The sequence below is a fragment of the Sus scrofa genome, chromosome 9 (genome assembly GCF_000003025.6).
Source record: "Sus scrofa isolate TJ Tabasco breed Duroc chromosome 9, Sscrofa11.1, whole genome shotgun sequence".
Classification (NCBI taxonomy): Eukaryota; Metazoa; Chordata; class Mammalia; order Artiodactyla; family Suidae; genus Sus; species Sus scrofa.
Window position 1 is genome coordinate 124643473 of NC_010451.4, and position 12847 is coordinate 124656319.

Consider the following 12847-nt stretch of genomic DNA (forward strand, 5'->3'; position numbering starts at 1 on the left):
TCTCATTTTCCTTGGGATAAAATCTAAATTTTTTAACAAGACTTACAAGCCTTCATAGTTGATCAAATTTCCACCTAACTTTCCTATCTTGTTTCTCTTTCCCCTCCTTCCTGAGTCATCTTGAACTTGCTTTTGTTCTAATATGTCATGGCTCTCTGTCTCATCACCTCAGCCCTCATGCCGGTTGATTCTTACACCTGGAACACGGTTCTATACATTCATTAAAAAAAAAATTTATTCAATAACTATTATGAAGCAAAACTTGATATCTACAGCTATTATTACATTATACTATAACAGAGAGCCTATTCTCTGTTAGATACTAGGAAGTAAATTAGTGATTAAACCAGGAATGGCTTCTGTCCTAATAGAGCTTAAGGTCTAGCATGGAAAATAGGCATGAAACATATAAGATTAGAATTCTGGCATAGAAAGTATAAGGTGATGTGGGATCAAAATGTTAGGGTAACATACTTAACTGAGGAGTCCATTGGAGGTTCCCTGAGGAAGTACTGCTGAAGGTAAAATCTGAAAGATAAGTAGGAGCTAGTTGTGGTAACAGAAGAGTAGAGAAGGAGGAGGAGGAGGTGGGGGGAATGGTGGCAGAAATGTTCCAGCAACACAGTTAAATGGAAAACGTATGAGTACTAAGAGAGGAAACAGCTTTTCTATGTTATAACATAAGCATAAGATATTGGGAATGGATATCCTTACTGAATACATTTTGTTGGTGGTCTGTGTTGCAAAGGAATATAATTTATAAAGTTCTCATTACTTTTTTTTATAACTACGTTCAGATAGCTCCTCCTTTCATAGACGATGCTACAATTAAAGGAATTAAAAAAGCACCTTTGATGAGACTCTAGATATCAGAAAACTGGTTCCATTCTGACTTTTGCTTATGACCATGACTTACAAGTGACTTACACCTGTACCTCTGCTTTGTTATTCGTAAAAGGACGATGATAATATTATCCAGTTTAACTTATAGGATAGCATCAAATGAGATAGTGGTACAAAAAGTATAAGTACCTTACAAGTTAATGATCTTTTAAAAATATGCATTTCAAGCATACTAAACAGTTTCTCAATTTCAGACAGTTCTTTACATATGGGTAGCAACGCATTTTTCTTATGATTTCTAGTTGTAGCAGTAGGGGCTGCGTTTCCAATTCCACAAGTAGAGAGCCATCTTCATTGCCCTTTAAGAAAAAGAACTGGCTATGCCACTTTTTAAAAAAACCAGTTTTGGAGTTCCCATCGTGGCTCAGTGGTTAATGAACCTGACTAGTATCCCTGAGCACACGGGTTCTATCCCTGGCCTTGCTCAGTGGGTTAAGGATCTGGCATTGCCATGAGCTGTGGTGTATAAGCTGTGGTGTAGGTCACAGATGTGGCTTGGATCCTGCGTTGCTGTGGCTGTGGCTGTGGTGTAGGCTGGCAGCTGCGGCTCCGATTGACCTCTAGCCTGGGAACCCCTATATGCCGCAGGTGCGGCCTTAAGAAGACAAAAAAAAAAATCAAAAACCAAAACAAAAAAACAAAACCCAATTGTTCAAAGCAAAAATATTTTAAATAGAAAAACTAGAAAATCCACTTATTTTGCAATCATAAGAAAACAGGACACGTTTCTGCTGTGATCACAACCTTTAATTCCTTACTTTTTATGGAGAAGTTAATCTCATCAGTCTTTTCTTACTTTTCTGTTTAAACTTGCTATCTGATCTCCCTAGTGGCACCTTTATTGACAAATATGGCAAAAGAAATGCAAAGAAAGTTATGCTGAAATATAACCTCTACATACATACTTAATAACTAAGAATTTATATGTAAATAAAAACCCTTCCAGCATCATTTTATCTCCATATGTAATAGGGCAGACATGTTATAAAACACTGTTAGTTCATAGGTTTACTTTGCCAAAATCTTTTATTCATCTTTGAAAACATTTTAAGTTGCTTTTAAGTATATAGGTGTAAAATATCTCTCACAGCCACAAATAGAAATATTATCAATTCCTTTTTCAGAATAAAAGGACAAGCTCATTCTAAGATATTTTACAAATATTGAGAACTGTATAAGTACTATTTTACAGAGATGAAGAGTGAGTTTTTAGTTCTGAATGCCACTTCTCTTTTTTTTTTTAATAGTCTCTTTTTTTCTTGGGTAAGCAACTGGGTTTCAAAGTACAGGAGCTCTATTAAAGGTGTCCAATTTCCAAGTCTGATTAAGTCTTTAAAAAAATTTTTTTTCTATTACAAATTTCAGACATCTTTAAAAAGTTAGATAATTTTATTGAATTAATTATTTCTGTATTAGGGAGAAAATTTTAAAAGCCATTTAAAAGGAGAAAATAGTTCACAGGTGACTGGTTTCTTTAGAGTTGGGGAAAAGCTCTTAAGGAAATGCATATTTAGGAATCTCATTTAGTTGATGGCCAATTTAATTCTAATGTCTGTATATATGTTTGAAGGAAATAGAGTTCATGGAATTATGCAGTCAGATTAGTGAGTACTTGTTTCTGCCTTTGGTACAGTGCAATGGCCTATTCAAGAAGAATGAGAAATGTGGGGTTCAAGTCTCAACTCTGCCACCCACTTTCCTTGTCACTTAAGCCACTTAAGAAAGCCACTTAGCCTCTGAACATCAGTTTCTCATTTGTAAAATGGAGATAATGATGCCTTTCTTGTAAGCTTCTTATTAGGAATAAGTGACATAACACAATGAAAATGCTTTGTAAATCAGAAGCTGCTCTACAAAAATAAATTACAAAACTTACCACTAGCTCAAAGATTCCCATAAGAGATTCTACAAAAAAATATTTAAGAGGTATTTTGTGTTCTTGTTCTTTTCAGTGTATATGTGCTAAATCCCTCATTAGGTTATAAGCTGCTTAAAGCCACAGTGACTACACCATATCCTCTTCCCATGCTGCTCTCTGGATTACACATAACTAATGGATGCTCAAAAGGCTTTGTTGACAGATAGTCCCTCCTCTTCCTCAGTTCCAGTATCAAGCAAACAGTCACTGCTGTCAAAAAGTCTTTCACCCACTCTATGTGTAAACCTCTCTGCTGTAATCTACATCTATTTCCATATAGTCTGTCCTCTAAACTCATGGGGTATTGGCACATCAGCATAACCTAACAAAAACCCTTATCACTGTTTCCCAACTCTCTTTAGCTACAAGACAAAATCCTTAGTTCTCAATCTGAATATACCCCTCCTGCAATCCAGGAGGAATTAAGTACATCCTTATCCCCAGGAAGAAAGGAGGAGTTCCTGATGGCTCACTCAAGATCCCTAGAGCCAAGGAATTCCAGAGGAAAATCCATCCCTGTCTGGGCAGCTGAGAAGAATAAAATACATCAACATAAAATGGCTAGAGGGAATACGGATGGAGAAGAAAAAACGGATGGGGGGAAAACACCAGAATAAAAGGAAAGTGAAAGGAGAGTGTTCCCAGGGCACCGATATTCCCTTAGAAGGCTGATGAGATGGCCTGGTCTACCCCAGTGCTTGAACAAAAGTCTTTTATAGCTAAGTTGGCAACAGATCCTAATACAACACTTTTAAAAGCAAAGGTATAGTGTGGAAGAGATGGTTACCTCAGTCTCCTTCTTTGGATCTTATAAATGTGCCCATTTATCTGAGTTGTGCTCTGCTCAGAGTAGTTCTATATTCTTTTCATGAGGTTTCTAATAAAGGTGCCCACTTCAGGGCACCTTTTTCGATTAAAGAGAGGAATATTTTTATTCTAAGTCACCTCGCCCAGTCTTTAGCCAATATGATGTGGCTTTCATTCAAGAGCCTTAGGAGGGCCCACGCAATCTTCAGGCTCAGGGTAAACACGTGTGCCCGCAGCCAGGTCCGGCGCACCCTCTGTTTCAGCACCGCTGTCTCCGGATAGCGCCCTGCTGGCCCGCCGGGTCAAGGCCTTCCGCCACTCACTCACCACCCCCGGCCATTCACTCTCCTCTTCTCGTTTTCCTCAGTGCCAGAAAAAAGCACCCCAACTTCTAACTTCTCCCCATTTCCTGCTTCTAAAGTGACCTCCGTGTCCCTCTCTCAGGTCCAAGAACCCCCGTCGCCTTTGGGTGCTCCTGGAGTAGCTGCGAAGCCTCGTCGTATACCCACTGCTGGCCCAAGATCTCGACAGGCAGCGATCACCTTTCCCTTGCCCCTGCTGAATCCCAAACCAGCAGGCACAAGCCCTCGCTCGCTCCCTCTCTCTCTTCGCCCCAAAGCCTCCTTGAAAAAAACGCGCGATGATGCACCCTCCCCACGCCCCAACACACACACACACACACACACCACACGCACGCAAGCCGCAAGCCTTACGGGTGCCATCGCTGCCCTGGGCAGAGCCTCAGCCAACTTGGGCCCGGATTCTCCAACACCGGCTCGCAAAGGGCTGCCCGCAGCGACCGCCCCGCCCCCTCCCTTTCCCAGGCGGCGGGGCCGGGCGGCCAAGCCCGGGCCCCCGCCCCCTACCTCCCACCCCCACTCTCACTAAGCCGTCCACCTCGCGCAGGCAATAGCGGTACACAGCCCTCACACATTTGCCCCTGGGCCGCCCGAACCATCAGCCAAACCCTAAACGAATCTCCTTGAAGCCCAGCCCAGTTGGCGGTGTGTGTGTGTGTGTGTGTGTCTCCGAAGCATATACACCATTAACTCTTTTGAGCTTTCAGCCCAACCTAAACAAACAGCACGTTATCTCCAACCTCCTCCTCCCTTGTCAGAGCCCCAACCTCTGCCCTTATCCCGATCCTCATCGGCCAAGTACCCAAACCACCGCACCCTAGTTCTTGAACCTCGACCTCCCACCCGACCCAAACCAACACTCCCCTCTGGTCTCTCCCCTCCCCCACCCCTTGGCCCCCAGCGAGCGGGGTCTGGCCGGAGCGAGTGACGCCTCGGAAGCGCTGTCTGTGTCCCCTCCCCGGAGCCCAGAACAGAAGGGCTGACCCCCCAGCGGCGGGATCAGCCCGCGCACCCCTCCGTTGGGGTACTCGCCCTACCGTCACACGCCCTGGAATACACAGGTGCCGGGGAAAGGAGAGAGGCGGAAGCGGTCTCCGGGGGTGGGCGGGAGGACTCACCGAACATCTGAATGTGCCCTTTGGTGATGGGATTGAAGCTGCCGCAGGCGAGCAAGATAACGTGGGTCTTGGTGGTCTCGGTCATTGCGAGTAGGTCCCTCGCGCTGTCCAGGGGTCGCCTCTCTTTTTGTGTCTCGATATGTCTGCAGAGGGAGAAAGGAAGGCGAGGCTCCGGCGGTGGATGCTGTGGACTCCAAGGAGCCGCTCCAGACGCAAACCGCGTCACTCCCCGCCTCCCCTTAACGCTTGCAGTTCCGGCAAGATCCGTGGCTGCTTTTGTATTGCTCTGCTCCGTCCTCTTTTTCTTTCTAGCGTCTTTCCGGTCTCTCGTCCAGGTCTCCCTCTCCTCCCTTTCTCTCATCTTCACCCCACCCCACCCCATCATGCTCTCTGCCTTAGTGCTTATATACAAGTCATGACATGGTACCCAAGTCTGGAACCCTGAACACTAACAGCATGGTGTTAGCTCTTTCTCTTATCGCTTTCTGATTTAGTTTTCCTCCCTCATTCTAACATTTTTCTGTCCACATCTACTTTCTCTGACATTCCCAACTCCAACACTGTTCGATTTTAAGAATTAAATTTTTTTAAGTGAGAAATGACAATTGTTCATTTCAGGAATATTTATTTCCGCTTGTCTTTCCCCATTTATCTCATGGTTGTGAACTATTGAACTGAGTCCAGAGCTTGACCTAGCAGTTGCCAAGAAATAGGGGGAAATTGAGTCCTTCTCCTGGCATACTGCTCCCTTTTGTGGGTTGAAGCAATGGTATTGGACTGAGAACACAGATGCAGCAGAGACAGAAAAGCTGTATTAGAAAACTCTTGTGATCTTACCTAAGCTATCAAAGTTGAGACAAAGATTTATCCATTCAACAAGTGTTTCTTGAATGCTCACAATGTATTAGGCTCTGTTGTAAATCCTAATGATAAAGCAAAGTCCCTGTCTTCATCAAGTTTACAGTCTACTGGAAGAAGGTAAGACAATAAACAAACAGAGAAGGAAAACATTAGATGGCAATTGTGCAATGCACAGTAAGTGAATGCAATTCACTCTGACAGAACAATGCGTGAATGGAAGAGAGGGGACCATTTGGAACGAAGAAGTTAAGGAAGGCCTCTCTGGGGCAGTGAAATTTAAACGGAGACCTAAATGACAAGGAGTTGCTAGTACAAATATTCTGGGGAAACGAAGGGCTTATTGTGCGCCTAGAAATGAATGAAGGCCAGTGTGACTGGAAATGGATGAATTATGGGAAAAATGCTACGAGTGAAGATGGGACTGGTGGTCAGGACCTAATCAAGTAGGGCTTGTACGCTGGGGTAGGGTTTGGATGTTTTTCTAAGAGGAATGACTTAGAGAGGAATAACAAAGGAAACCACTGAAGCTTTCAGGCAGGGAAGTGATAAGTAATTTACTTTGTTTACCTTTTTTTTTTTTTTTTTTTTTTTTTTTTAGGGCCACTCTTTCAGCATATGGAAGTTCCCAGGCTAGGGGTCAAATCAAAGCCACAGCCACGCCAGATCCGAGCCGAGTCTGCGACCTACACCACAGCTCAGGACAATGCCCAGATCCTTAACCCACTGAGAGAGGCCAGGGATTGAACTTGTGTCCTCAGGGATACTAAATGGATTTGTTACCGATGAGCCACAATGGGAACTCCAGTAATTTACATTTTTATAAGATCACTCTGGCTGCTAGGTGGAAAATGAGAAGGCAAGAAAAGCATTTAGGAAATCCTGCTGGTAGTCTAGGCAGGTGGAGTTATCTTTGGATGGGGATTTACAGAGGTGAAGCTAATGAGAAGCAAACGGTCTCAGAATAAGTTCCGAGGATAAAGCTTACAGTCTTTGCAGATGGATTGGATGTGGAGGATAAGGGAAAGAGAAAAATGTAGACAATGTTAAGAAATTTGGCTTAAATAAATGAGTGGACTGAGAGTGAGAAAGATGGGGAAGAAAGCTTCAGGGACAAACAAGTATTCTATTCGGATACAACAGATAGACCTAAAAATTTGAGGATTTTTTTAAAATGGCCTTTAAAAAAACTGATATATCATTGACACATACCATTGTATTAGTTTTAGTTACATGTAATAATAACTCTAGACTTAGAGATCTACAAGTACGAATAGTTACATTGCTTGGGCTTCAAGATTCTTGGGTATATTTCTACCCTATTTTAGTGGGTTGTCACTGTTTCTCATTTAAGAGCATGTAGTAGGTATAGAGTAAATATTTGTTCAATTAGGCTGAACAGCAAATCAATCCTAATATGCATAAAGTTTCTGATTTAAAGACTAGTCCTAAGAGTTGATGTTTATTTGTTATGGGGTTTGTATCTTCCCTGACATGGAATGCAGATTAGTAGGGTAGAAGAGCAGAAGATGATGACTCGAGTGTAAAATTCTGATACTTACTAGCTGGGCAATAAATATTTATTGAATGTCTGCCATGTGCCAGGCACTTGATTTAGAGGCTGTGAACAAAACCAAATCCCTGCTTTAATTTAGTTCACATTCTAGAGGGTAAAGCAGACCACAAAAAATAAAATAAAATAAACATAATGGTAATAGATATCATAAAGAAAAATAAAGCTGGGTGAGAAGAAAAGGAAAAGGTAGTCCTCCTTTATCTAAGGTGGTTAGAGATGGCCTCCCTGATAAGATAGGATCTGAGCAGGGATCTTCAAACATAAAGAAATGTGTTATGTGAATATATGGGGAAGAACGTACCTGGCAGAACAGTAAGTGCAAAGAGCCTAAGAAGCAAGAGTGTTTGGGAGTCTCCAACAAGTGCACCTGCATCGCTGGAGAAAGGAAAGCAAAGGAAGTGTAGGACAGAGCAGATAGGGCATCAGAGGCCCTGGTTAGGGCTTTGGCTTTTTCACTGAGAGAGACAGAAAGTCACGGGAGGGTTCTGAGTGGAGAAGTGACATGAGCTACTTATACTTGAAAAATATCATTTTGGCAGGAAATACAAACTTTGGAGTCAGCAGCATAGTTTTATATTTAAATCCATAGGATTAAATGAAGTCACCTAGGGAGTAGTGTACCTACATACATACATATGTACCTAAATATGTATAAAATTCAGTGCTGAGGTACACCAAATTAGAAATAATAGCTAATATCCATTGAGTAACAGTAGAAGCCCAGGCATTATAAGCTGTTCGTAGATGTTAATTCATTTAACATTCACCATAATTCTATGGATTCAAATACTTTTATCCCCTTTTAGAGAGAACACAGAAATGAAATAAGTGGTCCAAATAAGTATGGAGCCAGATTCAAACCCTGGTAGGTAGCTTTGACTGAAGGCCCTGCTGTTGATCCAAGGCTACTTCCTTGTCTTGTTTCAACGCTATGCTATACAGGCATACCTTGTTTTATTGAGCTTCACAGATACTACATTTTTTCAAATTGAAATATGTGGAAACCCTGAGTTGAGCAAGTGTATCTGCATCACTTCAGGTCTCTGTGTCACAGTATTTCAAACTTTTTCATTACTATTATGATTTTTATGGGGATCTGTAATCAGTCCTCTTTGATGTTACTATGGTAGTTGTTTCAGAGCACCATGATTCACACCATATAAGACGGCACACTTCATGTGCAGCAACATGGGTGGAACTAGAGAGTCTCACACTAAGCGAAGTAAGTCAGAAAGAAAAAGACAAATACCATGTGGTATCACTTATATGTGGAATCTAAAATATGGCACAGACGACCCTATCCACAAAACGAAAAGAGATCATGGACATGGAGAGCAGACTTATGGTTGCCAGGGGGGAGTGGGGAGAGAGTGGGGTGGATAGGGAGTTTGGGGTTGGTGGATGCAAATGGTAACATTTGGAATGGATGAGCAGTGGGGTCCTACAGTACAGCACAGGGAACTTTGTGTGACTGGGTCACTTTGCTGTACAACAGTAATTGAAGAAACACTGTAAATCAACTATAATTTTAAAAACTGAATTTAAAAAATGGCAAAGTTAATGGATAAATGTTTGTGTTCTGACTGCCCTACTGACCAGCTGTTCCCCCATTGTTCTCCCTCTCCTTGGGCCTCTATTTTCTGAAATACAATGATATTGAAATTAGGTCAACCAATTCAATGTTGCCTTCTTAGAGTTCAAGTGAAAGGTAGGGTCAATTGATGTAGCAAACTCCACTGCTGTCTTATTTTAAGAAATTGCCCGGCTCAGATCCTACACTGCTGTGGCTCTGGTGTAGGCCAGTGGCTACAGCTCCGATTTGACCCCTAGCCTGGGAACCTCCATACGCCATGGGAACGGCCCTAGAAATGGCAAAGAGACAAAAAAAAAAAAAAAAAAAAAAAAAAAAAAAAAAAAAAGAAAGAAAGAAAGAAATTGCCACAGCCACCTCAACCTCCAGCAACCACCACCTTAATCAGTCGGCAGTCAGCAGCATCTAGGCAAGACCCTCCACCGGCAAAAAGACTACCACTCACTGCAGGCACAGATGATGGTTATCATTTTTTAACAGAAAATGTATTTTTTAAAATAAGGTATGGACATTATTTTGGTATGGACATTGTTTCTTCTAGATATAGTGCTATTTCAAACTTAACTGATCACAGTACATTGCAAATACAAATTTTACATGCTCTGGGAAACCAAAAAGTTCATGTTACTCACTTTATTGTGATATTCATTTTATTGTGGTAGTCTGGAACCAAACCTGCAATATCTCTGAGGTCTGCTTAAATTAAGAGCATTCATAAAAATGAAGATAACTACACCTATGAGGCCAAAGAGGTGTGAAGATTACCAGTGATGTACGTAGAACACCCAGCCTGTAATAAATGACCCCTACTTATAAATAAGAAAATGGAACTTTGTAGCAGAGGTTTGAAGAACAGACTGAGAATTGCCTTTCCAAGTCTTCAGGTTTTCCCTTCTTTATCCAGGAAAAATGGAAGAATGGGCAATAAAATTCAGTGTAACTTGCTGGAATGACTGATTGGACACTCACTCAGCTTTATGAGTTAATTGTAATCAAAAGAGAGAAAAAATGTCCAATTCAATATCCCTGCACAGAATAGTGATCAACAAATATTTACTGATGAATTAAGTATAAAACTCTTTTTTACCAGTCCAGTGCCCAGAGAGTAACAACAAAACATGAATTTGTAATACAATTCAATAAATATGTTTTGGTTTTCTAGGGTATGTCTTAAGTAATAGTTTAAATTCCGTAAATTAGAGTAATTGGTTTTGATTCTGTCTCTTGTAATTTTCTTTGTGTTTATCTCTATTTGAGTATTTTCAAAGAGGGCTCTGGAATTAGCATAGAAAAACATAGAAGGCAAATCCTGGTTCTGCCACGTGCTAGTGTGCTAGTCGTTTGGCTTTGCGGAAGTCATTCACTGCTAAGACTGGAGATACAGTGGTCCACCCTTATCCTGGTTTCAATGTCTGAGGTTTCAGTTACGCATGGTCAACATCAGTCTGAAAATATTAAATGGAAAATTCCAGAGATAAACAATTCTTAAGTTTTAAATTACATGCTGTTCTGATGAGCATGACGAGACCTCACACTCTCAGGCTCCTTCCTGCCCAGATCCCCAACCATCAACATAGTCTGTTCCTGATATCCAACCACAGGCATTGTCATGGCTGGATGATCAAGGATCACCCAAAGCAGATGATCCTCCTTCGGACAAATCCTCAGGTCAGTAGTCGCCTAATGCTACGTTATTTGTCTCATTTCATTTTGTCGTGTAGGTGTCTCACCATCTCACATCACCATAAAAAGGGTGAGTACAGTACAAGAAGAAATTTTTGAGAGAGAGAGAGAGAGAGGGAGGGAGACCACGTTCACATAACTTTTATTCCAATAAATTATTGTTGTTGTTCTATGTTATTACTGCTGTTGTTAATCTCTTCTTGGGCCTAGTTTATAAATTAAACTTTATCATAGGTGTTTACATATAGAAAAAAAACATAGGATATAGAGGATTCATTACCGTCCCATTTCAGGCATACACTGGGGATCTTGGAACCTATCCTCCATTGACAAGGGGGGGACTACGGCACTACAATGCCTGTGTACCTTACAGGCATTCTATATAGATCAAATAAGACCATGTGTGAATAAATGAGGGTTTTTTTTTTAAGGCATATTATCAGCTTTAGGTCAAACTCCATAGCATTACATACAAAATAACTATTGCTTTTAAGTGTTTAGCTATTTCCATTGATGGCTTTGTCAAAGATGTTTCTGGGAGTTCTAATCTTAGAGGGTAATGGCTTTGGGAATGTGCCAATAGTGTATATATCAGCCAATGAAAACAAATAGCCCAAAATTGTGGCTCAGCGGGTTATGAACCTGTCTAGTATCCATGAGGATGCAGGTTCGATCCCTGGCCTCACTCAGTGGGTTAAGAATCCAGCATTGCCGTGAGCTGTGGTGTAGGTCGAAGGCACAGCTCGGATCCCACATTGCTCTGGCTGTGGAGTAGGCGGGGAGTTGCAGCTCTGATTGGACCCCTAGCCTTGGAACTTCCATATGTCTTAGGTGTGGCCCTAAAAGAAAAAACAAAAAGGAAAACAAGTAGCCAAAACCATACTCACAACAAATTTGTTCTCAATGAAGATTCCAAGGCTGGTTCATAAGATATAGAAATAGGAATGTCAATCCTTGCATAATACATGTACCATAATATATATAGTGATCTATTCTCAGGGCGCTTATTTTAACTTAGGTAATAAAATTTGGTCCAATATTTCAACTTTCCAACAGCTGGGTAATTGCTTTAAGCTAAAAAGGAACCTGAGTCATTTTCCCACAGCCTAAACCTTGCAGTCTACTCCAGCCAGTTCAGTTCCACATGGCTCAAGGCAGACAGTCCAACCCAGAACCTTCCCTGCTGTAAATACTTGTTCTAAAGAGCAAACTTAAGTTGACTATTGGGTCTGATTTGACATGTGCATATGTCAAGTCTAGCAGAGTGGATATGTATGCTCACTTATCTCCCTATTTACCCAGACCAGATAAATCATCCATTTGCATCACCAATCAGGTTAAAACTATTCCATGTTTATGAAGCTGGGTTTCAAAGTAATATTAGGAATCATTCTTTACAGGAAGAACACAAAGTCACATAAACAAATGTAGCTCTGCTAGTTCCTGGGATCAAGTCAGATATTGAATATTTATTTCATGTTTTCCTAGTAGAAGTATTATGTGGAGAAAAACCATGACTTGGAATTCTCCTCAGTTATCTACATTTGTATAGTTCTCTCTCCTTTGCTTCCTCCACTTCTCTTCAAGATAGACATCTTCAGGGATACAGCTAAAGAGATTGGCAATACGCTTCCGTCTTCCTCACAAAGAAATGTTTTTACATTTGTAGGGTGAAAATGTCTCTAAGATTAAGCCCCTCCTTCCTCCAGCTCTAAATCCAAATCTCACTTAGATTTATAATTCTTCTAATTATTCTAATAACATTTCAAAACTGAAAGACATTTCCAAATTTTATTTTATTTTTGCTTCTTAGGGCTGCACCCGCGGCATATGGAGGTTCTCAAGCTAGGAGTCTAATTGGAGCTGTTGCTGCTGGCCTACGCCAGAGTCACAGCAACACGGGATCCGAGCCGCGTCTGCAACCTACACCACAGCTCACAGCAACGCTGGATCCTTAACCCACTGAGCAAGAGGCCAGGGATCGAACCCGAAACCTCATGGTTTCTAGTCAGATTCATTTCCACTGCACCACGA

At 41.4% G+C, this 12847-nt stretch overlaps 1 protein-coding gene across 6 annotated transcripts in view; it reads right to left on the bottom strand.

Annotated features, from left to right (window-relative positions):
- The window catches only part of NMNAT2 (nicotinamide nucleotide adenylyltransferase 2), a 202448-nt gene that overhangs the window by 148009 nt on the left and 41592 nt on the right, over positions 1 to 12847 (bottom strand). For 5 of the 6 annotated variants that reach the window (XM_021063806.1, XM_021063805.1, XM_021063808.1 and 2 more), the window contains exon 4: positions 5106 to 5248. In XM_021063806.1, coding sequence (XP_020919465.1) covers positions 5106 to 5190 — 85 coding nt within the window. In that variant the 5' untranslated portion in view covers positions 5191 to 5248. Of the gene's footprint in view, positions 1 to 5105; positions 5482 to 12847 lie in introns of those variants that run through there. The other variant, XM_021063804.1, reaches the window with a different exon arrangement.